This window comes from Phalacrocorax aristotelis, chromosome 5 (genome assembly GCF_949628215.1).
Source record: "Phalacrocorax aristotelis chromosome 5, bGulAri2.1, whole genome shotgun sequence".
NCBI lineage: Eukaryota > Metazoa > Chordata > Aves > Suliformes > Phalacrocoracidae > Phalacrocorax > Phalacrocorax aristotelis.
This window is the reverse complement of record NC_134280.1, coordinates 29738724-29762352: the sequence shown is the minus strand read 5'-3', so window position 1 is coordinate 29762352 and position 23629 is coordinate 29738724. Positions and strand designations below refer to the sequence as shown.

General features: G+C 48.4%; 1 protein-coding gene across 6 annotated transcripts in view; it reads right to left on the bottom strand.

The window, feature by feature from the left end:
- The window catches only part of NRP2 (neuropilin 2), a 90371-nt gene that overhangs the window by 3556 nt on the left and 63186 nt on the right, over positions 1-23629 (bottom strand). For 2 of the 6 annotated variants that reach the window (XM_075093713.1, XM_075093716.1), the window contains exons 13-16: positions 21921-22183; positions 19907-20003; positions 17390-17428; positions 575-643 (exon numbers count right to left, since the gene is read on the bottom strand). In XM_075093713.1, the coding sequence (XP_074949814.1) occupies positions 575-643; positions 17390-17428; positions 19907-20003; positions 21921-22183 (468 nt within the window). Of the gene's footprint in view, positions 1-574; positions 644-8285; positions 11229-17389; positions 17429-19906; positions 20004-21920; positions 22184-23629 lie in introns of those variants that run through there. The other 4 variants (XM_075093715.1, XM_075093717.1, XM_075093718.1 and 1 more) reach the window with 3 other exon arrangements.

The following is a 23629-nucleotide window of genomic DNA, read 5'->3' as shown; positions in this document are numbered from 1 at the left end:
TCCCTGCCTTTATGCATTTCTTACTTGGAGTTGTGATGGCCTTACAAGAGTATAAGCTTTCCCATAGACATATCGCAGCAGTATTCTCTAACCCAGGTCTAGAAGTAATGCAAAGCACTGGACTACCAAGTTAGGTGCCCTAATCCACTTACATCACAGGTTATGTAAATAGCATGTGAGCATTTTACACCCACTGAAACTCTGGCCCTTCAAGTGCCAGTGGGTTCAAAACAATGGAAACAATCTGTCACAGCTCCCAGACCTCATTTTCTCAATTTACAAGTCAAAATGCCATGCAAGCAGCAATTAATGCTTGAAAGATCAGTTCCACTTGTCCTAACACAAATACAGTATAGTGACTTTGCAAGAAGGTCGCTTACTGTTGAAAAAGGAAAACAAGAAAAGAAAGCTAATGTCTTTGTCCAGGCACTGAGCCACAACTTGAGTGTAAGGTCTCAAGTGTGTGCTAGCTCCTAACTCCCATTGAAGCAGAGGTTTGTGAGTAACTGTAGCATCTGATATTAAAACACAAGCTCCCCCAGATAAATTGCCCATGTGGCATTTGGGTACCAACCTGAATCATTGTTGTCTTCAAAGTCTTGCTCAGAGATTGGAAATTCATCCTCCATTCTTGGGAAGTTCACTAGAACAACAAAATGGGAAGCACTGTTTGTTTAAAGAGACCTTTCAGGGGCGTCATTACCCCGGTCACTGGATTGTGAGACGAGCCAGAAGAAAGCAATAATTGAACTACTGCAAGGCTCTTCCTCATGGAAAGAGGAAGAGCTCTTCCTCTTCTTCCTTTGGCCAAAGTCAATGAAGACTCTTGCACACTTGAGAGAACAGGGTCTGCCCACTACATCACAATTTCATGACCACCAAATGACCAGCTTTTAAGAAGAAAAGAGAGTGAGCAAAAAGCAAAGAAACCAGATAACTTGAATAGTACTAAAATATTGTCATTGGTGCTTGCATAATGGCCATAATTCATTATTAACATGCTCATGGGTATTATCCTTACAACTTTGAATAGGATCTTAGTGCCTATCATTACTTGCCACTAATGCTAGAGCCATTTAGCACACTCTACTTTTCATCTCTTCCCATACATCTTACTGGACACAGAGCTTCAATGACCCAGTTTCTCTTTGGGTTTCGGATAAATTCATAGTAAATTGAGAAAGGCATGTATCATCATTACATGTTTTAATGCAAAAGCTGGTTGAAATGGGAAGAGCAGCAAATGCATACCCATATCTAGACGTTTATGTTAACATTTCTCTGACCCAAATTCCTTTTAGTGGTAACATTTCTTTTTATTTTTCAGCACAGATCAAGCACTAGTAAAAAATGCACATGCTGTGTTCTGAGCAGAAGTAAGTTATTTTCCTGTGTAGTCTTCCTAGCATTATCTCTATGTATAGTTACCATGTTTTTCATTTTTCCAAAACAAAATGCCCTCTCATTTTGATCTGCTTGGATTTTTTAAAGCTAACTGTAACCTGGGGTGCTCAACTGACAAGGCACCTCAAAATGATGAGGAATGCAGAAAATCAGGGACTACTAGACAGTGGTAGAAGTCACACCTTTGAAATAGTTGTGGTTGAAAACCAAGGCTACTTCATGTCTTGCGCAAAAATGGCAAGAAGAGTTTTAAGAGATTACTTACAACCAACTGAAACCAAAGAATGTAACTTGTGCCTAAAAAGCCACATGCAAAGAAATTACTCAAAACCTTATAAAAGAATATTTATGCATATTTGCGGAGATTTAGGACTGGAAAAGGCCTCCTGAATTGTCAAATCTATTTTTTTGCTATACTAGGCAATGGTATCAGGCAATCCCCACCAGTGACATTTCATGTCCAGAGCAGGGGGCTCTGCTGAATGCCATGCTGCCCCAGGACCACCTCACATCTGACTGCAGTGATCCTCTGTGCTGGTACTGATGATACCTTCCCAAATACCTATTCTTTGGGCAGAATTGTCCTTTGCCCTCCACCCTCAAAGGATTAAGGGATTTCTTTGAATTTTCAAGTGAACCTAACAACAGGGACACACAAAACCCAACACTAGGCCCTCCTAACAATGAGCTCTGCATCTAGTGAGCCAGGTAATTAAGCTGACTTGAGGCTGCTGGTAGCTTGTTGAAGAAACATAGGTGCACACCATCTTCTGTAAATCCTCACTTTAGCAGCGAGTTCACATGATTTCTCAACACTTCCTGAACTGACAGGCCCAGATGGCAACATCTTAGGTCTGGGAGAACTGCCTGAGGGCCTCTTGCAAACATTTAGAGCTGAACATGTGGAAAATAACTTGCAAAGCAGTTCACACACAGAGATGTCTGCTTTGCTAGTCCTCCGTCAGAAGACAAGCAGTGAAATTTGCCATTCATGTCACCCACACAACCCTACAGAAATTGTAGGTTGCTCAAACACGAGCAAAAGTGGAAATTGGACCATGGTCCGCCCAAGGAGCCCGTGTGGGGAAAGGCCAGTGGAAGTCTTTTGCCTTTCCATACTGTAGCTCCTCTAAATTTTGTGTGACAACAAGCTAGCAATTTAGTGCTTTTTTCTTTCCCAGGGTAGCCTTGAGGGAAAAGCCAGAAAAACCAAAGTATCAGTTAATCAACACTTTCAAAAGAACACCAGTTCTTCCAGCCTGAAAGGAAGGAGCACTGGGGAAACTTGAAAAGAGAAAACATTTATACAAAAAGCCCAGCCCAAAATCTATTTACTCTTCTAGCAATTTTCTCAATTCCCCATGCTAATATGACTCCAAGTCCTGCTTTAATGATATCTTCCTCCTCACCCATTCTCCTTCCTCCTCAGGCCCATGGTAGGCCCTTATTCTTCTGTAGCCCACATGCCATTTCATTGCTATCAGATTGTATGTTGTCACACAGGGCTCTATGCTGGCTTTGGAAAAATAAAACTCATCGTTTCTTTTTCCATACCAGGGTTTCTCAAGTCATTAACAAAATCAGCTCTGGCTCTGTGGCTGTCTGTGGGAATTGAAGCTGGTGGTCTCAGTTCAGTTCCTAGTGGAGATGATTTCCCGTCACAGAAACTAGCCTGCGATTTGTCACCAATTAGGCTCCTTTGTGAAAAAACTGAGCAATATTGTCACAATTGGTGCAGGCCACAGAAAGTGACCCCCTTGGAAAGTGGTCCCCAGGAAAGCCCTGCAAGCTGCTGGGCAGAACAGGAGAAACATATCGTCCTGTGCTGTGTACAGCTGCTTCCTTAACGGGCAGCTTTCAGGTGCAATTTACTTTGCATTTTAAAAGGAAAAAAAAATATACTAGAGAAGGGTAGGCAAGAAAGTTTGGGGGAACTGTATTTAAACAGGAGGAGTGCTTTCTCCTGAGTGAAAGGCTTTTCTTAAGGTGTGTGTGCTGAATGATGGCTATGAGCACCTAGCCTGTCATGCCCAAAAGATGATGTTAGTGATGTTGTTGGAAATGGTCGGATGCCGAGAAAAGGCTGTTATCTATCTGTTGGATCTGAAAGCACTGCCAGCTAAAAGGCTAATTTATGGGACCTGAAAAAAAGAAAGACGAGATTCTAATCAAAGACCAGGACCAACTAAAGTACCATGTTTGTATGAGCTCACATGGAGGGAGAGCAGGACAGAACTAGTGTTTGCAGAGATTAGAGGCTTTAATATACATCTGTTTTAAAATAGTAGCAGGGGCAGGAGGGATTGGGACAGGGAGGGGGTTACTGGAAGGCAGGGGGTGACATGCTCGATATGCCTCGCCAGGGTGGACAGGGAGGCACAAGCGCAGATGACGTTCCCACCACAGACATAGACATTCCTCTTGCAGAAAAGGTCTCCAAACCTGCCCAAGGCAGCTTACCTCTGCAAAGCTGAGGTCAACGCATCATATGGCCTGGCATGTACTTCTCACCACTACACATGCTCAATGCCAGCCTGCCTGCACAGGCTTACCAGCAGTGCCCACTGCCTCAGGCAGAGACCTTTGCACCAAACCAAGAGCTATTGCTTTGGGGAGGACACCCAGTCCCAAGTGCTGGAGCCTAGACACGTTCCTCCAAGGCAAATGACCACCATTGAGAAAAAATTGCTGTTTCTTTCTAGACTGACTTTGGTTGAAGTCCGGGCACCAAGCATTGCCTGCTGCCGGGTCCCTCTGTCCCAGGGCAGAGCTCTATCACCAGGCATCTCTAGCTCGCTACACACAGTCATTTGTAGATGGTAGCTGCAGAGCCTCTTGGGCTCCTTCTAAGTGAACAAAATAAGCCTGTCAGCAAGAGGTGCCTTTCCCAAATGATATATCAAACCTGCAGCAATTTCCAGCTTTTTTTGTTGCCTGCCCACAGCCTCTTTGGCACAGGGAAGCCTGGCCTGGAGACTGCCTGGGATGCGCTCCCACTGTCCCTGTGCTCCCACTCTCCATTTTCTGCAGGGTCTGCAGGCTCTGGGACTGAAGGGTCTGCACCAGGTGATGGTGCCTTCTAGGCTCTGCTACCTAGCATCTCTCACTCTCCAGTAACATCTGTGACAGTGCCTCTTACAAAAAGGGGGTAGCCATCTGCCCTCTGGTCCTTTCCACAGCGAGGAAACAACCGTGTGCTGCTCACTTCCCCAAAACCAGCAAGTGCCCTCCTACATGCTCACCCCTCTCTCCTGGTGCCACAACAGCCATCTCATCTGGTGCTATCTGGCCTGGCAAGGGCTCTGCTGCCCACAAGGGCCTGAAATATTAAATCCAGCTAAACCCAGGAAAACAGAGTCAGAAACTACTCCCCAGCCTTGGCTGAGAGAGGCAGAGCTCCAACTCCATTCTGATCCTTGCTTTTCTCCCTTTGCTCATTCCCAGCCCTTTTCTTTCTGCAGCAATAATGTGACTCCAACACACATCATTTTGTTTTGACATAGCAGAGCAGCCGCTGTGGCCTCGCCTTGACATCACTCTGGCGGCGGCAGCACAGTGCTACTCCTCGGGCTGGGAGCCCTGGGGGCTGGGGGGGGCAACACCTCCCACCCTCTGTGAATGGGAAAGGGCTTCTCAAAGCAGCAGTACAGGAACCAGGCAGAAACACTCCCTCTGAATCCCCCATCGCTCTATTTCCAGCTGAAAAATGTTCCTCACTTCTCTCTTCCCGACTCCTCCAGAAACACAGAATGATTTTTAGTTTACAAAAGGGCTAAATCCCTGCCAAATTTCAAATTAAAAGAGTGCTTTGGCTACAGCTGAGTATTAAAGAAAGCAAACAAGCAGCCTCTCCCTTGGCCAGGCTGCCCTCTGCAGCGCGGGAACCCCCAAACCTTATCCTCAGATTGCCTCAGAGCTGCCCTGGCGGGTCGTGCACACCACATACCACCTTCAAACTGGGTGGCACCAAGGAGCCTCTTGCATTCCTTGGGCTTCCCATATGCAGAGAAGATGCCGAAGTGCGGCTGTGCAGGTGAAGACCCCCACCAAAAGCATTCAGAGACATGAAACCGGGCTGGACACCTGGTGCGGAGGTGAATGCGAGCAGGCAGCTATTTCCAGCCCCATCGCTGCCCTCCAACACATGGCACCCTGCCCTCACCGCACACATGGCAGATGGCCAAGGTGGCTGCCCAAATGAGGGAACCTGCCAAACCCTCCCCACAGGAGCCACATCCCCCGTTGCAGCCTGCCCCTTTCCCTGGCACCTCCCTGGCGCGTCCTGCTTTTGCACCTCTCATCGGCAGCAGCACAAGGCCAGGGAATCAGTGGTGGCAGCATGCATGCATATGGCGTTACAGTGGCATTATACAGTGTGGTTTTCCTTTCCCTCTCTCTAAGTGCTGGACTACCCGGATAAGGCGCTGCTGTTTGGGTTCAGCGCTCCATGTCAGAGCTCACCAGTCCCACACCAAGCAACTCTTCAGTGCAAGGGCAGCACTGCCAGCCCACTGCTGCCACACAAGGGCTTGGAGCTGGGGGAGAAGCCGGCAGCTCTGCCGCATCCTGATATGTTTATCACCCTCCCTGTTGTTGCTGTTTGTTTTTACAGTGGCAATGGCTAACGACACTATTCCTCAAACTGGCAGTCACGCCTGCAATCACTGCTAAGAGCTGCCAAAGCCACTGATGGAGGAGCTGTGGCGGAAAGCCAAGAGGCTGTCCAAGCTCCCCTTCAGGCCCTCGCCTGGTGTCTGCATGCCAAGCTCTGCTGCCCTGACATGGGGTAAACTCATGACACGTTCCTCCAAGGCAAATGACCAACATTGAGAAAAAATGCCTCGATAGAGTCAGCAGGTTTTCACAGGGCTTCTAGAGGGGCAAAAGTCCCAACACAGACCCCTGCACGATCTGGTTTCTACATCATTCGCTTTCATTCCCAGCAGAGGCATTGCAACCCGACCCTGCCCAGGAGAAAGCTTAACTTGCCCTTACAACCCCGGGGGAAAGCAGCCCCAGGTTCCCTGAGCCAAGTGTCATCTTGCAGCCACTTGCCCTGGCAGGAGGCTGATCCAACTGCGCATCAAGTCTCTGGGCTGGGTGAATGAGCACTGTGCTTTGCAGCCTGGTCCTGAGCGATCATCCATGTCAGGCACGCTGACATTGCCTGAGCAAGGCACAGCACAGACCTTCCCGCGGCACCCTTTGCTTCGCCAGGCCATTGCTCCCTCTTTCACACCCCCATTTACCACAGGCTTTGCCCCGGCATGTACAGAGAGTGCCTGTGGACCCTCCCCCGACAGCCACACAGAGTCACCTTCCCTACAACACAGCAGCAACTGCAGAGATAAAAAGACAGCACCGTCACCCACATACAACTGCGATAGCCATGTCCAGACCCTCCCTGTGGCACACAGGAGACATCAGGCTTCCACCCCTAATGCCACCCCCTTAGATATTAAACCCCTACTGCTACCCTAAAAAGTTTATCCCTTTTTTTTAAATAGACCCTTAAATGCCTGAAGTTATCTGCGGAGGAGGTTGCATCAAAATCACACTAAACTTTATTCATTTTCTTAAAGAAAGTGTGCTAATTTTAGCTGCTTTCTTCCCTATGATGCACTGCAGCCTGAGCAGAACCCAACTCCCCGGTCAATCTGGCTGCGGTGCACATAAGGAATAATTAAATCCTGAATGATTCCTCTCTTTTTGTCTGTTTGCTTAACAGAATTTTTTTCTTCCTTGTCGGGAAGCCATCAGCTAGCCTCTCCTTTCCTGTTTTTTGCATGTGCATATTTGTTTTGAATTTTGCTTGGACAGTCACTGAAATGTACAAAATGCAAATTACAAGTGTACAGGCTTTGCTGTACAATTACAGAAAAACAAACAAACAAACAAACAAGCCCCCCCTCACCCCCCCCACAAAAAAAGCAGCATGGGTCCTCAGCTTTGCTTGTGTTTGAACAGCCAAAGTGAGGGATCACATTTGAATTATTTTTTTGTTGATGGCTTGAATTCCTAGTAAAGCCAGGAATTTTCGTTGCAAAGCTCAGCTGCATGCCAGTGTAAAGAGTATGATAGAAGAAAAATAAATGCAGGAGGGAAAGAAAAACCTCTCAGACTGTCAGCAAAATATATTTCATATGAAATGTGATGCTGCTGACTCCTCTGAAGGGACAAAAGGTGCACCTGAGGAAGATGGGAAGAACAAATGCGGCAGCAGAGGTCCCTGTAACAAGGTGGGAGGACTTGTGTGGAGGGAAGGCAGGGGCCGCACACCTTTCCAAACCCTCAGTAGCATGGCACCTGGATGGCTCTCATCTGCTCATGCAGAGGCCTGGCAAGGATTTTACAGAAAAGGAACACATTGCCATTTTCATTATTAATTTTGGTAATGGCTTACCCGGTTTTCGTTGCACTTGGGGACGGAGGACAGGGCTTACTTGAGCTGGCAGCCAAGCCAGCCCCTGGGGCCCCGGGAAGTCGGATGTCCTGTCTCCAGGGGCCCCAGCCAGAGAAATTCTGCATAATCACATTGAACAATTTAGCACTTAAGCAATGTTAGTGAAATCCCCAAACAATCCCGAGTGTCAGTCCAGCCGCCCAAAACTCCCACTAAGGACTGGTACAAATGTAATGGATCTAAAAGCCACTATTAATGGCCTGATCCTGAGTGCAGCAAGGCAGGGAGCGCACACCAGCTGTGCTGCCAGGAGCTGGGGGTTAGCTGCAGGTCCGCATGCAGCAGGGACAGGAGCTCCATTTTCCTAAAGGATATAGCCCTGATGCTCCAAAAGGAAACATGGAGCTCTGAACCACCACTTTGCTTCATCCAACAGCATTCTTGTTAGCAAAGAAAGAAGGAAGAAAAACCCCAGATATTTGTATAAAAATATCATCATTTTATTACATTCCACACAATACATCTTCAAAGAGTTTCAAATTTCCACAAGATACTTTTCACACACAGGCAACTGGGCAACGCTGGGGATGTCAGGGCTCAAGGAGCAGGGGAAAACTGGGAATAAAAATCTTGAAGTGACCTTCTGTTTTGTCTTTGGTGATTTTGGTTTGAATGACAGGGTGCCACATTCTCCTCTCTGACACACCAATGTGCACTTGCTAAAGTCTATGGGGGTGAACCTGGTCAAAGTAACGGGATCATCTGACCTAGGGAGATTGAACTGACTTTGGCAACATGATGGTATCATCTGCTGACATGGCTTGGGCTGACCTGAAAAATGCAGCAAACGCATGCTAACATTTCACATCTGCTTTAATTTGCAGCTGGCTGAGGAGGGGCGTGGGATTTCACATCACAAACAATACGCACTGCAACACCGGTGCTGCGTAATGAGGAGGCTCACAGAGAAAGCACCCCAGCCCTGGAAGGCCCTCTCTGGGGACTTTGGGGCAGCACCACCTGCAAGGTGACAGGAACTCCCCCGGGTCCCTTCTGGCTCTGCTGGGATAGGCATGCCCTTGCCACCCTCAGAGAGGGGTGTTGCAAAGCTTGTGGGAGTCAGGGCCCAGGGGGATGCTGCCCCAAGCATCCACCACCCCTAACAAGCTCACGATGCCAAATCACTGTGGGTTTTTCTGTGCTCCCTGCATGTTTTAGACACTTGCTGCTGCAGCTGAGGGGGTCCCACTGAAATCTGCCGAATAAAGAGCACGAGGGGCTGAAATAGGCTGCATGAATAAAGGCAGGGTGGGAGGGGAGCATGACATCCCCATCGACAGAGATCCCTGGGGAGAGGATTCCACTGCAATAGGGGTCAATACCACGTACGCACAGCACTGTTTATGTTTCTACTCTTTCCCCAGACCAAAAGGAAGCTCGAGACTGCAGGGAAGTTAACAAGAGCTGCTCGCCTCGATTCATTTTATGCAATATTCATGGGCAAAGGAGGGGTGGGGAACACTAGCAAGTTTAGGAGGGGGCAGGGAATCTGATCACTCATCACAAATGAACACAAACAAGATGGAGAACCTTGCTCACTGGAGGTACTTTTTTTGCCTGCAAACAGATTAGAGTTAATGATTCAAACCACTTTTGCATGTCATCATTCAGTAATTTATATAAGGCATTTCCACTACAATATGCTGGGCCATTCAACAGTCGGAGGCATGTTGGAGGCTCCATCTTGCCTCCTCATTTAAAGCAGCAGCAATAGCTGGGCCCCCCAGGCATGACTGCTAGGCTTTGCTTGCTCGATGTTACTGATGCTTTAAGAAGCAGAACATTAGCAAACGCAAAACTAATTGACATTCTAGAAAGTCAACTGGCAATTTTTATGATTCAGCAGCTATGAATTTGGCAGAGGAAAAAAAACAAACCCAAAACACAGAAAGGGAAATTATACTTGTCCCTTGAATACTTCTAGCAGAAAGACAAAGAGGAGCCCTCTTCCCCTTCCCCATGTAAAAGCAAAACTATCAGCACCCAGAGTGAGGATACTTACAAAATAAATAAACCTTCAATTCTCAAGAAACTACAGTATTTAGCAACCACCCTAGACCTGCTTAAGTCTATGTGTTACCCTAAGGCTGGCTTTAACAGATACAAACAAAACATTCATTATGAACTTCTCTGATATAAGGCAACTTTAAATAGATTCACTTGCAGGTGGGGGAAGAGGAGGGTTCCCCCTCCCCTTCCAAACAATGGCTGTGTTATCATGTTGGCTGCAGAAAGAATAAGATGGAGAGATCTTACTTTTTGGATGTCTATGAACCTCTATGGATTCTTCTAGCCATCTGAGGTGGACATTCCTACTGTCCAGCCTGGCCTCTTCTTCTCATTTTGCACCCGAGACATTAACGCTATCAAACAAGAAACCCAGCCAAAGCTAGATAAGGCAACAAAAAAGCATTGCTCTCTTCCCCAAGTAAACAAATCAGGGTATTTACCATAAACATGTCCCAGACCTTCCAGAGGGGAGGCGGGAAGGGGGGAAAATAAAAATTAAAAAAAAATAAAAGAAAACATTCCCTGTGCAAGTAGAAGCAACAACAAGCAAATTAAAAAGGGCTGTTTCTAAATATACATTCAGTCAGTCAGATGCACGCGCTCCCATGCACACTCGCATACACAGATTTAGCACACACGCACACGTGCTGCACGTGCAGGCTTCCAGGCTCACCATCAAGTTTCCTTGCAGGTTGCCTACCAGGAGGAGAAAAAAAAAACAAACCAAACAAGCCTACCAACAAAAGAATACTCCCCAAACAAACACAACAAAACAAAAAAACCCCACCCAACACCCCAAGAGTCCTCGAAAAGTAATTGAAAGGGAGTGTTCACTTCTGAAGTGAAGGGGCGGTGTGTCTCTTCTGGTGATCCAAGATGCAGCATTAGTTTAGAGTTTGTAAAAGATTCGGGGAGGGCTGGGGGATGGAGAAGGGACGGAGATGTCTAAGAGTTCACACGTATGCTAGGTAAGGAAAAAAGTGCAAAACTGAGGCAACGGATTTGAAGTCTTAGTTTCTGTCTGTCTGTCTGTTTTGTGTTTTGTTTGCTCTCTCGTTCCTGTTCGGCTCTCAGCAGCGTGAGCTGGGGTCTTGCTCTAGTTTTATGGTTAGGGTGGGCTCCACGGCCACGGGGGCCCCGTTGGCATAGTGGGAGGTTTTGTAGGTGATGGAGTGATCGCTCTTCTTGGCCGCATAGCGGAACCGGTGGTAGTGGAGCACAAGGGCCAGCGCGACGGAGACCAGCACCACAACAGCACCTCCGGCGGCAATAACGTAATACCAGTAGGCTGGAATGGGCTGCACTGACACCGTGTCCACTGTGGGCTCGGTCCCTGGCAGGAGGGTTGCCCCTGGGGAGGAGACACAGAACAGGGTTGCTAGGTGGGAGGCATGCAGATGCACAAACAGAAACACACATGCTTTCAAGAGTACAGCACGGAGTTACACGAGGTCCCAGGGCCACCTCTGGTTGCAGGGTGTGCTCCTTGTGGGGGAGCACAGCCTGGTGTTTGCTGAGCCCGCATATTCAAGCACCTTTTTCTTCCCTTTTAATTAATCAGGCTGCCTGGATTGTAACACAAATTTCATATGCACGCTGTTATTACTGTTATTTCTGGCATGAACAAATGTTTTTTTCCCCTCTTTTTTTGGCCTTCTCCAGATCAGCCGCCTGATTTTGTCTCCACATGGCAGATGTTGTCAAGCAGTGACAAAACACATCACGTTCCTAATTGGAGGAAGAGTGTAATCTCAGATGGCCAAGGAAGTTACCACAGGAGACTGGGAAAGAAATTATAGGGAGAAACATTTGTCGCACTTATGGAAAAGACAGAGAAGATGATTTCTGTCTGAAAGTGCCCTGCACACAGATTTGGTCTCACTAGGTGCCCTATTCACAGACTTACAGCTTTCCTTATTATTTTTTAAAGCGAGAAAGGATGGTCATGGTTATTTATATGGCGCGGGCTGCGAAATTCAACCCAATGCTCACATAAGACACTCATGCTCTCTGCAGCTTAAGCAAGCCAGGACTATGAATTCATGCCGATAAAGCAAACACACCTAGGGAGGGCTGGAAAAACACCTGCCTCCCTTGAATTAAAGGGCAGGGAGTGCCTAGGCTCACCCCAGTGGTGATTAACCCTTCCTACTCTTGCAGATGTAGTGTGTTGGGAGGCAGGGCACGGCTGCAAGGTGCTGCTCCTGCTTCCCAGGTCATCCCAGGACAGCTCGGCGCACATCTGGTGATCAGACACGCATAGGACCTTACTGCCAGTCTGCAGAAGCACGCACGCACGCACGCCTCTGGCAGGCACCATGGAGAGGAGCGCCTATGTCTGTGCTCATGCCCAGGGCCTGAGAGCTGCTCTGCACTATTCCTCCTGCACAGGTTGCTCCCACCTCCCAGCTCTGCTCGTTGGGGCAAGCTGTAAATAACTCAGGAGAGACGCATTTTTGCACTGCATTTATTTACTGGCTACTTCAAGGGGGAAAAAGTCCCCAGAGAAACTCTCCAAAGGGTTCACTCTGCTGCTGGACACATTGGCCCCCTGACTCCACTCACCCTTTCCTCTTGCCCCTGGCCTGCTGGCAGGGATCAGCCCCCTGGCTGGCTGCTGGCAAGCAGAATTCTGGGGGCTCGTGCAGTTTGGTGTCAGCATATTGTTGAGCTCTGCATTAACGAAACTCCAGCTTGGTTTCCTGAGCAGGCTTGGAGGATGCCAAGGAGAAAAAACAAGACAGTGCAGGATGCACCCAGCTTCGCTAACAGCAAAGGCATCTTGCAGCATGGCCTCTGCCCTCCCTTCCAAACACTGTTCTGCCAGCAGAACCATCAGCTGGCAAATTTGGGATGGCAATGGCTTTTCTGCTGCTGGTGGCACAGAGATGTGGCAAAATGATGGCTCCTCCGCCAGTCACAAGGCTTTCCTCCCCTCCCTATCACCAAAACTTGCGCACAGAGAGTAAAAATAAGAATGAACACTGCACCCAGATGCACAGCTACCAAAAAAGAACCCAAACAAACCCGGAAAAAAACCCTCATACCAAGAGAAAAAACCCACACAGGCAAGACAAATCCTGCTTTTACAGAGCAGGAGGCTGGGAATCACCCACATATTTGTCATTGTAGGCAAGAAATTCAGATGTCTTAGGAGAAGCCTGCCCATGCCCCGTCTCACTCCAGCCTCCCCTTGCTGCCATGAATGGGGTTGGCCCTGTTCCTCCTGCCCCCGATAGCACCTGAGGAAGGGGGGGTCCAGGCTGGGCTGTGTGTTGGGGGTGGCGAAGGCAGGGAGCAGGCAGCCCTCCGACCTCCTTCTCTATGTCCAGCAGCCATCCTGGAGTGGGGGAACAAAAGTGGTGCATCCCTGTGCCTCCCTGAGCAGCTGCTGCCTATCACCCAGCTGCATGGGGGGGTGGCAGTGTGGGACACCCCATGGGAGCTGCCACCAGCCTCCCATTGGGGTGAGCATGTTCAACACCACCCTGGGCTTCACTGGTAACCCACCGCTGTCCTCCACTGCAGATTCAGCTGGCTGAGCTGCCTCAGACCTGTATGCATCCCACCACCATCCCCAATGGATCAGCAACACCTTGCCTGTGCCTGACAGCAGCAGAGCGTGGGGCTGACCTCTGGGAAGATCACAGGGCTGCTTGCTGTGCAGAGGCCACTTGTGTTTACACTCAGTGACAGTCTTTGCTAACATAGTGCCTTGCTCCAGCAAGAGATTTACAGGCAAACAGCTTCTCACACCACCAATATGCACCGGACCCTGCCAGTGGAAGCTGGGGTGGGGAGCGGTGGGCAGGTGTCAGGGGTGCCAACGGCTTGCAAGCCTGTAGGGGAGCAGTGCTCCCGTCTGAAAAACAGTGGGGAGGAAGGTTTCCATGGGTTTCTAATGGCTGTACATTGCCCAGTGCAGGGCTGGAAGTACAAAGGGTGGGTCTGGCCATAGAGGACCACGTGCCATGGTGCCCAGCCTGCACCCCTTCCCGCTTCCCCATGTACCTCTGCCCTCTGCCTGCCTGGGGATGGAGGGAGGCAGAGTGATGCACCCCAGATGATCCCACTTGTGGGAAGGAACCCTAGGGGATCTCAAGGTGGCTGCGGGTTCAGGACAACCTATGCTTGGCTCTGACCCACTCCAGATGTCCCTGTGCAGCATCCAGGACTGCAAGCATGAGGGGTGGTGTAGAGCTCCTCCTCGGCCCCCGCTTCCGTACCTCATGGCCCTGCTGAGGAGATAGCAGAAGTCTGGAGAGTTCATCTTGTAACTGAAGTCATTAAGGAATCACACTCAGTTGTCTCTAAGCCCTAACAAAGCCAGTTCCCAACATTAATGATTGTTCTTCCTTACGCTGTCAACCACTAAATATAGCTGCCCATCTACTCAGCACACAGCACTGATGTTATCTGCTCTGTTTTTACTGGCTCTGCTGCTTTCTGGAAGTTTTCTCTTATATCAGTGGAAAAGTTCTCTGCTCAGGGAGATGGAAAAAAAAAATCCATCTTCTTAACTTAATAATTTTTCCACTACCCTTTGCCTTCTGCCACACACACACACACACACCCCCCCCCACCCCCTTACCCTGCCTCATTTATTCACTAGGGCTCTTGTCTTAATAAAGAAATGCCTCCTGCTGTTGCTGTCAAGTTTGTGGGTGCTGTGTTTATTCACAGTGTGGGACATCGGTCAGTGGAAACCTGGTTTAATCCCTACAGGGTAGATGATTTAATGTTGGTGTGTTGCTGTGCTCACACTTCCAACCTTGCCAGTTACAGCCCCCTCCTCTTCTCAAGAGGGAGGATCCTACAGGGACCAGTTTTAGAGCTGTATAGCAGAAATCAAAACCCAAAAGAAGCAAGAGCAAAAGTCATCTGGGGAATAAAAGGAGACAATCGTTTCCAGAGAGCCCCCTAGAGGGCTGCCTGCCTTGCTCTGCCACTGCCATGACACAGCTTGTACTCCCCTCCAAAATCACTGACATTAACCGCTGTGGACAGCAACACAGCTGGACTTTTCATAGATGGCACAGATGAAAGCGAGAATTACACTCATTTAATCTGAATGCCACAAAACCAGTGTCAGCCTTAACCCCTTAACTGCTATCTGTCATTTCTCCAGGAAGATATCCCTGTCTTGATTTCAGGATACCTGTTGTGGGAGAATCCACTAGTCCCAAAGGCAAATTCTCCCCATGGTTTGCCTCCTTGCTCTTCGGATTATGTCTCTTATTTTTAGCCTGGTATTTATCTAACTCCTTGCTTCCAGCCACTTGTTATAACCTTTCTTTATGGGTGAGATGCATCAACTCTCAAATGCAGCACAGTTTAAGCACACTTGACTGGTCTTGTAAGATCCCGACCCACTAGCTGAAAGATATTCCACCCACACAATTCTCTTCTTATTATTTGCCTTGTGATCCTGGAGCCTGTAAGGTGCATATTTTCAGCTTTGCTCCCAAGCCAGGAGAGGAAGGATTTGCTATTATTTTTAATGGCATCTGACTTTTTCAGCTCATCATGTAATTACAGGAATGGGGGCTACAGAACATCTCAATACTTCCTGCACAGTCTTTCCTCTTGAGCTTCCTTTTTTTGTCCAGCCACAGACTTCTTCCCCTCCTTTTGCCTGATCATTCTGTTAGGCACCTCTGTCTTCCCCTCCTTTTAATAGCTATCTTCCATCTTCACTTCTTCACGTTTTCCCTTTGCACTTGGCTCCTTCTCGGGTCACTCCACCCCTCTGCCCCATCTATTCCTGCCTGTCAGCCGGGGAAACCTTTTCAACCTTTTGCTGCAATTGCTCCCCTGTGTGAGCAGACATCCTCCAGGGAGCTAGCAATGGGCAGGAGCCCACTGGCACAGCAAGCTCCTGTGTGGAGGTGAGGTGTGCCTGCAACAGCATCTGCCTGTGGTGCTCAGGGACCTTACTGTGCTGAGCACAGGAAAGGCTGTCCCTACCCAGCCAGCCTGACCTGGGGAATGCATCAAGGAAACGGAGGTATACAGGCAGCAGGGCATGGGTGAAGGGCAAAAGAAACAACATGACTTTGGGATAGACCCAATGTGAGAACCCAGAATGAGGTTCAAACTGAAAATGACACATGTTGCAAGCCCCAAAAGACAAGGACGCTGTTTGCAAAATAGGTACCAGACCAGGCCCAGGAGAACAGAGATGATGTAAGTGAGGAAGGGTCATGAGTCTTTAACTGTTAGCTGAGAATATTGCAGCAGCTTTTCCATAACACCACAAGCCTGAGTAGCAGATAAATAAGCAGCCTCCAAACAAGCAAGCACAAATTCCTAGTTGTTATACTCACTACAGGTATGACTAAAATATGGTGTTACGCCCTGCGCATTTCCCTCCCATTGATAAAGCTCCATAGCCTGCCTCACACCCCAGGGACAGAGTCACGCATGTGACTTAAGTCTCTGTGTCTACTTTTCCTTTACTGTCACAGCTCCCACCACACATACCTACCAGAGACAGCTTTGCCCCACACAGAAATGTAGATGCTTCTAGGGTAGAGCCCAGTCATATCTTACAGCACACCACCAGAGTAGGGGATGGAAAAAGTACAGTCATCATGTCCAAGTGAAAGCAAAGGGCGCATTGACTGAATTGGCAAAACAACTTTCAAATTTAAGGGGAGCCCCAAGTTTGCTCTTCATCACAACACAACCCCCAGACGCATACCTGAAGAGGCAGGCAGGAAAAGAAAATCCAAAATCAAAATGGGGAAAAAACCTCTCAAACAGACTAAATTGATCTTTTCCGCAAAAGCAGATAGCTTTTCTCACCCCAAAGCAAGATAAACATCATCCTCACTGACTGCTCAAAGAGCAAGGCTGAGTTCCTCACCTTTTGTCTTACTCTGTAGGTTTGATCAGAGAAATGCTAGTTTCTGTCCTTCAGGCTAGTATTAAGCTATTAAATGCACCATTTCACCTTGTTTTCCTTGTATTGAGTGTCACCTTCAGAGCTCCTCATGGCAGTTTGCTCTCCTACTTCTATCTCCCAACTCCCTTCCCCTTCCAAGCAGACCAGTCCCACCCCGCTTTGCAGCTGCTCGAACACCACCACTGCCAGAGCATCTATAAGCTAGAAAACAACCTTCACCTACACTGATGGAAGCCATTGCGACCTCATTTCACCTTTAATTGGCTACTGGTTTTTAGTTTAAGTCAGTTGATAGCTACCCTTTACTGCTCAGCATTCCCATTTTGGGCTCCGCTGCTCTTCAGGAGGCCGGGTGCCTCGTGATGGACGGTTTCCTAATGCTATTCAGCCCCAAGACAGTGGGACTTGTGTGTTTGCCTGCTCCCTGTCACCTAGCAGGAGTTAGAGGGTGCCACCTCCTGCTGCTGCAGCGGGGGAGGTTTAGCACACACTTGCCATTTCACTTCTCAGAACATTTGCTGTTTGTACAAGCATGCACATCGCCTTCCTTCAATGTAAAAGCCCATGCCAGCAGAAAGAAACCACTGAGAGAAGTGCAGTTTTACCTGGAAAGTAGTTCTCACCTGGGAAAGCTGTGATGGGTTCTGCAAAGGAAAAAAAAAAAAACAACCCTAGTATCAGAGAGAGGAATATTACACACAAGGCCACAGTTCATGTCTTTGTTGATTTGCAGTGGCTAAGCAGAGCAGGAGTGTGGCTGTGCCCCACAGAAGCCACTTGCTGGAAACAGTGCAGGGTGCTAGCCAGCCTCACCAGGACGGGGAGAAGTCCCGTCTCAGCTGAGGACTGACCACATGCAACAAGCTGCAACTCAGACAGAGACTTCAGAGGAAAATATATCCGGAGTTGAGGGTCATTTGGATTCAGCTGGCTGGCCTGAGTCATCCAAAGACAAAGCCCCACCTGGCTAAGTGATGAAACCCTGAACCCCCCATAAAATTTCCAAAAGCAGTTTGGTTTCTGGCTCAACTCTGGCATCATTATTCACAAGGGAACTGTGTTACTTCTGGGCATCAGTGCCATACTCCTCTCCATCTACAGTGCCAAGAAACAAAGGCAAGCAATTTTTTTCTTCTTTCAAGACACTTTGAAGTAATCTATTACAAATTACTGGATCTGAAAAGCAATAATCAGTACTTATTACTGATTACTTTCTTGCAGAAGCAATAGACTTCTGATTATTTTTAGATTACTTCTGCATTATGCCTCTGAGTCACAGAAGCAGACTCTGGCTCTAGTGAGTGCTATGAAATCATCAGTCAAGTTCAGAATGTGAATGACACATCTGTCAAAGGAAAAAATTATTGTTACTTATTAGCGTTCTTTCACGCTAAAAAGGAATCAGATTACTTCCCAGGATTACATTTGAAAAAACAGTAGCCTGTGCTGGAGTCAGCTGTTCTCATGGCCCTGACAGAAAGAAAGCAGCACTGTATCTCTACCGTTTCATTATTATTTTGGTGACATCGGAAATGACCTATGAGTTATGTTAAAGTTTGCAGTGGGAGCCCTTTGTTAGAAATGATCTGAAACAAACTATCCTTATCAGTTTTAAGATTCCCATTCAACTTCCTAGAACGGGACAAATAATTTTGTGTAGCAGTTTGGTGTTATTTTTAGGGCTGGCAGTACTCGAAACTTTATAATTTATTAATGCTTTTGTTTTGAAATATTAAGCTTTAGGTTCATGAGGCCCAAGTTACAGTAACACTGGAGCTAGGTGAATTGCTAAGCTCAAAAGAAGTTAGATAGGAAATGCTATTAGTGTTAATCATCAGCCTTGCTTCTCTTTAATGCCATAGAAGGCAAGGGATTAAAACACCACTGTCAAGCCTTAAATACAGGGAATTTGATATATGGAGTATTAGCTCCTTTGGCAGAGGAAGACCAGCAGAGTTCAAAGCATCAAAGAACCTGGGACCGACAGCGCTCAAGAGCATCTCTGGGGCAGTCCCGGTACTCTGTTCTATTATTAATGCTGCTGTCTGCACCATCTTCGCCATCACTTGCCTGCACAGGGCGGCAAGCGACATGACCAGCTCTTCCCAGGCACAACTTGTCCTGTGCCTCCTCCCCTGAGACCTCAGAAGAGACCTTCTGCCTGCTTGGATTAGGAGGCACTGGGATCCTCCCACTCCCTTGGTGCGGGAGAGGAAAGCAGCTTCACTGAACGGGCTTTTTCAAAGCCCAAAGGGGAGAGAGGCTCTGCTCCACCTAACTCTTTCCACTGACTTCAGGATGGGTCAGACACTGTGCGGGTCTTTAACAGTGAAACATGCCTCCCCCAGGTCACGCAGAAGAGCAGGGTCTCGCTACTGTGCACAGCTCTCAGCACAGATCCCACTAATTGAACACTGCTGGTCCCATCCTCAGCTGGGATGGCTCTAAATCCACATCCAAGCGAGATGGTGACCAGAGCCATGAGAGTCCATGCATGGATATGCCAGCTAGAGGAACAGAGCAGGGCAACAACAGCTCCACCAGCAAACTGGTAAGACACACTTTTTTCTCTCTCCTGTTTTTTAAAGTTCTTTCTGTCTTTCACATTGTATGAATCCACCTGGCTTTTGGCCTGGTTTGGGGAATGGTGAATCGTAGGACAAAAATTTCTTTTGTTATTCTGTTAACGTTGCTGTAAAACCCCTCTGCTATTTTATTTCTTATTAAAGAATACTCCTTTTGAACTCATTGGCCCCTCTACACATGTAATACTGACTGACAGCTGGTTTCTTTTGTTCAGCACTTTCCTTTTAAATTTGGTGTATGTCCTTATCACATAGAATACTCCTCAGTAACCCTCAGCTGCTCTTTCAGCTTTGCGCAGCAGAGACATGCTCTTCCTGCCTCTCACACCAACATAGTCAGATCCCCCATCCTTCAGAGACTGAGCCCCCCTCATTTCTTTTGTGGGCAAGGAAAGTCCCAACCGAGATCCAGAAACTCCTGGTAACTCAAGCAGGGGAGAAGAAGTGGCCCACGGGCAGCCTGCAAGCGAAGGCTCTCCAGCCCCGGTTGTCCCCACCACCATCCCTGACCCTGCGGCCAGACACAACAGCACGTACCCATGCAGTTCTCCAGTGGGATGTCGGTACCTAGCCGGATGTCATCGACGGCGAGCTCTCCTGAGTGGCCGTTGCGTATAAATCCCTCAAACACGATCTGTGAGAAATTGGGACAGAAATGTCAATACTAAGCTGGGGGGAAGAAAGTGGCTGCCGCTCCCAAGGGAAAGGGCAGGAGATCAGCTCATGGCATTCCCTGCACACCTGCGGATGACCTGTGGCTAGTCCTTCCTTGCCCTGCCTCTGCCACCCATTTCCCAGGGAAGGCTGCTCTGCAGGGATGGGTTCAGCAGAAAGATTGTTACCTGGCCTGGCAGCACTCGGCTTGCAATTTGTTCTTGCAAATGTCTGTCATATGGAATAAAGACACAGTGAATCCATGTTCAGCATTGCAGGCCACCCTCCGGCCCTTGCATAAATGATGCAAGTGGCATAACACTGACTTACAGCAGCAGCAGATTTGGCCTGGGGTATTAACTGGGCTATGATCAGAAGAAGGAAGGGAAGAACACAAGATGCACAGCTACATTAACTGTAAAGTGTTGTTCCCATCAACGTTACATAAGAAGTATTGAAATGTTAGAGAAGAAGGGTCAATTTATTCCTACTTAATCACAGGCAAAATATATTTACAAAAATAAATAGAGTCGTTAGCTCTAAGAACTGCTGAGTGGAGAGACTGGCATTATTTACATAATGATGCTGTTATTTAGCTAATGCTGGTATATTCAAGTTTAACGCACAAAGTAGTCAGGCAGTGCCCATCATTCTTATCTGTAGGCATATTGCATTTACTGGTATTTTATTAAAAAGCTAAACACACATATGCAAACTAGTCACGCAGCTCCAGTGCAAAGCTTTTGCTTTCTATCTCCCTGATTACTCTCAAGGGCCCAAATAATTTCCTAGGGCTGGGTATTCCACAAACTTTCTCTCCCCATTGTAGATGCCTTATTTCTCTGGGGTGGCGGGGCAGCCTGATCCTGTGCCTGCCTGCAAGGAGACCTCCCTGAAGGGCCAGGTGTATGTCTGCGGACAGGACACAGTGTCGGAGCTGCTGGTCCCAAGCATGAGCGATCAACCCGACGCAGGAGGCAGCAGTTTGGAGGGGTCAGTGGGCTGAGAGCAGCAGATCTCCAGGTCAGGGTGAGGGCTGGGAGCTAGCCATAGCGAGGATCTCTGCCAGGGTGGTCATCAAAGTGCTGCCCCAGATCTGCAAGTGAGTGTTTCCTTCTGCTTCAGAGGGTGCTGGATGCCGTGCTGATGCTCATTAACAAGTGACAATAGCAGCCCTGGCTCCCTAGCAAACGGCGTGCTGCCCGGGAGGGCTAACTACACCAAAGGCACTCCTGGAAGCAGCAGCCTCTTTGCGGGGTGCTGGCATGGCCATGTCAGAGAGGCTCAGGTGGCTGTGCTGAGCAGTGCCGCTCCCTCCAGCTCATCCCTCCTCTTCCACTGATCTCCTGACAGAGGGACTGGGCCTTGATCCCACAGCATTGCATCCAGCCCTCTGATCCAGTCTGAGGTACCCGAGAAGCAGATTCACAAATAAACCCACATTCCCTCTTCCTTATTCCACATCAGCACTTGCAGCTGAGCCTGGAGAAGGGCTGTTTGCTGCTTACCCTTAAAAGCCGGCTGTGCCCCCTCCCAGCTTCCCACTTCTGGCTGCAGGGTTTGGGTTTGCTTCCTAGAGCTGCAGACTATCTGATGGTGATCAGGTGTTGGGGGGAAATGCACAAAACAAAAGGAAAAAAAGAAAGAAGGGAAAATATTTTCGAGGTGGGAGATTGAGGAATATAAAAGGCAACAGGCTGAACAAAGGCCCAAGTCTGTGCAGGAGACAGGCACTCTCTGAATAACAAACAGTGTCGCTTAGTTACTATAGTAACTCAAGAAACACAATGAAAACAGCCACATTCCCTAATGATGAATGGGCCCTGGCTCTGAAACACTGAAATAAAGATGCTGGAGACGCCTGCCTGGCCCAGCACACCTTCTCTGAGCATCTTACCCGGTACTCCATGTCGTAGCTTGGCAAGATGATGCGGCCTTCCCTCCACTCCTCCCCTTGGTCCTCCGTGATGACCCACAGTGCCTTGTGCTCCTGGCTGGCTTCCCGCGAGACCCGCAGCATCACCCCATTGCTGCCCCACACCTGGTACTGGAAGACCATGCAGACAGCACTACGGGGCAGATAGATGGTGGGGCTGATGAGCCGGGCTCGCTGGCCTTCCCTCCTTCTGTTGCTCTGCAGCTGCAGGTAACTCTTGCCACCTGTTCAAACAGGAAGACACCATGGTATTATTTTTTGTGGCCGTTTGCAAGAAGTGTCTCATCTCCTGCCAGGTGGCTTTGACAGTGCTGGGTAGGCTCTTACACCCATGCCTGCAGGAGTGGGGTCTCACACTGGCACCCTCCATGTGCACAGCAAGCCCATGCCACTGCTGTGCCCTGTGCAGCCTGGGCAGGGCACTGAGAAGCACACTTCCCTCACCAGCCACTACCGTCTGGTAGGAGACTGTCAGCAAAACCAGAAAGCAGTAAGCTGAAAATTAATATAATTAGGAGAAGTTAAAGGGCAGTTATTGTCAGAAGAAGCGACGCCACGATAATTACAGTGGGGGGGAGTGTGTGTGTGTGTTTATTCTGCTAGGAGCTTGCTCAGTGAACAAGACTGAGGTGGGTTTTTCTAACTGCCAGTACTGAAAACTCATCTTGGGATGGGGATCTCATGCTGTGTTCTTCCTGCCTCTTTTCATCCCCAGCAGTAAATACTCCACAATCAGGGTCTAGCTGACAATTTTGATTTGAGGATACGCATGACAAAATGAAAGCCTGGCTCTTGATTTTTCTGTAATGCAGCAAAACAGCCCCTAAAGCACAGCACAGAGGAACAACATGGTCCCAGTGAGTGAAGTATGTGCAGGTGACAACCGGAGAGCTGCAAACTTGAAGGAAGCTGAAACACATATAGCAGGGGATTCATTTGCTTTAATTTTTGCACATTTTAAATTGTGCCATGCTTTCTGCTGATCTTCAGGGAGGAGGTTTGGTATGTTTGATATCCCAGGAGAAGTTTAAGGCTGAGAGTGGAATTAGAGATATTTGATCTGAATACCAATAGCAGCAAAAGCCTATGGATACAAATCCCTGGACATGGCTAATTTGGTCTGGAATCAGTGGTTTCCAGCCCTCTCTGATGAGAAGCCTCCTCAAGGAGTTCCCCATTTGCACCTTGGATGCCTGAAGTCCCTTAGCACAGACTGAAAGCCAAGCGTGTAGCTGATCTGCCCCCTCCCATCATGACTAATGGCAGGACAGAGTCCCTTGGGTTGCCCCAACTGCAGTGCCTGCAGTAGAAGGTGACACAGACAGGCCAATGACAGATATTGCTGTATTTCACATTTCACTCAACAGAGGGATGAACACTCTTTTTCTTGCTACACAGTGGGCAAGTGTCACTGGTGCTTCATGCCAGCACGTGCGAGCCATTCTGCAGCCCAGCGGGGTTACCTCTGCCCCAGAACCACACCTCAGGGTCTGTTGCTTCCTTTCCCCACGTCTTAGCCTGCTGCGCTTGATGGGCAAAGCTCTGAGCAACAGCCTGCATGCTGCTTGCCCTGCTCCCTCTGCAGCTTCAGTGCCGACAGCAATGGCAGAAGAGCAGTGTTTGCACTGAGAATGTTTGCAAAGTGCACCCAAAACATCTCCAAAACTTAA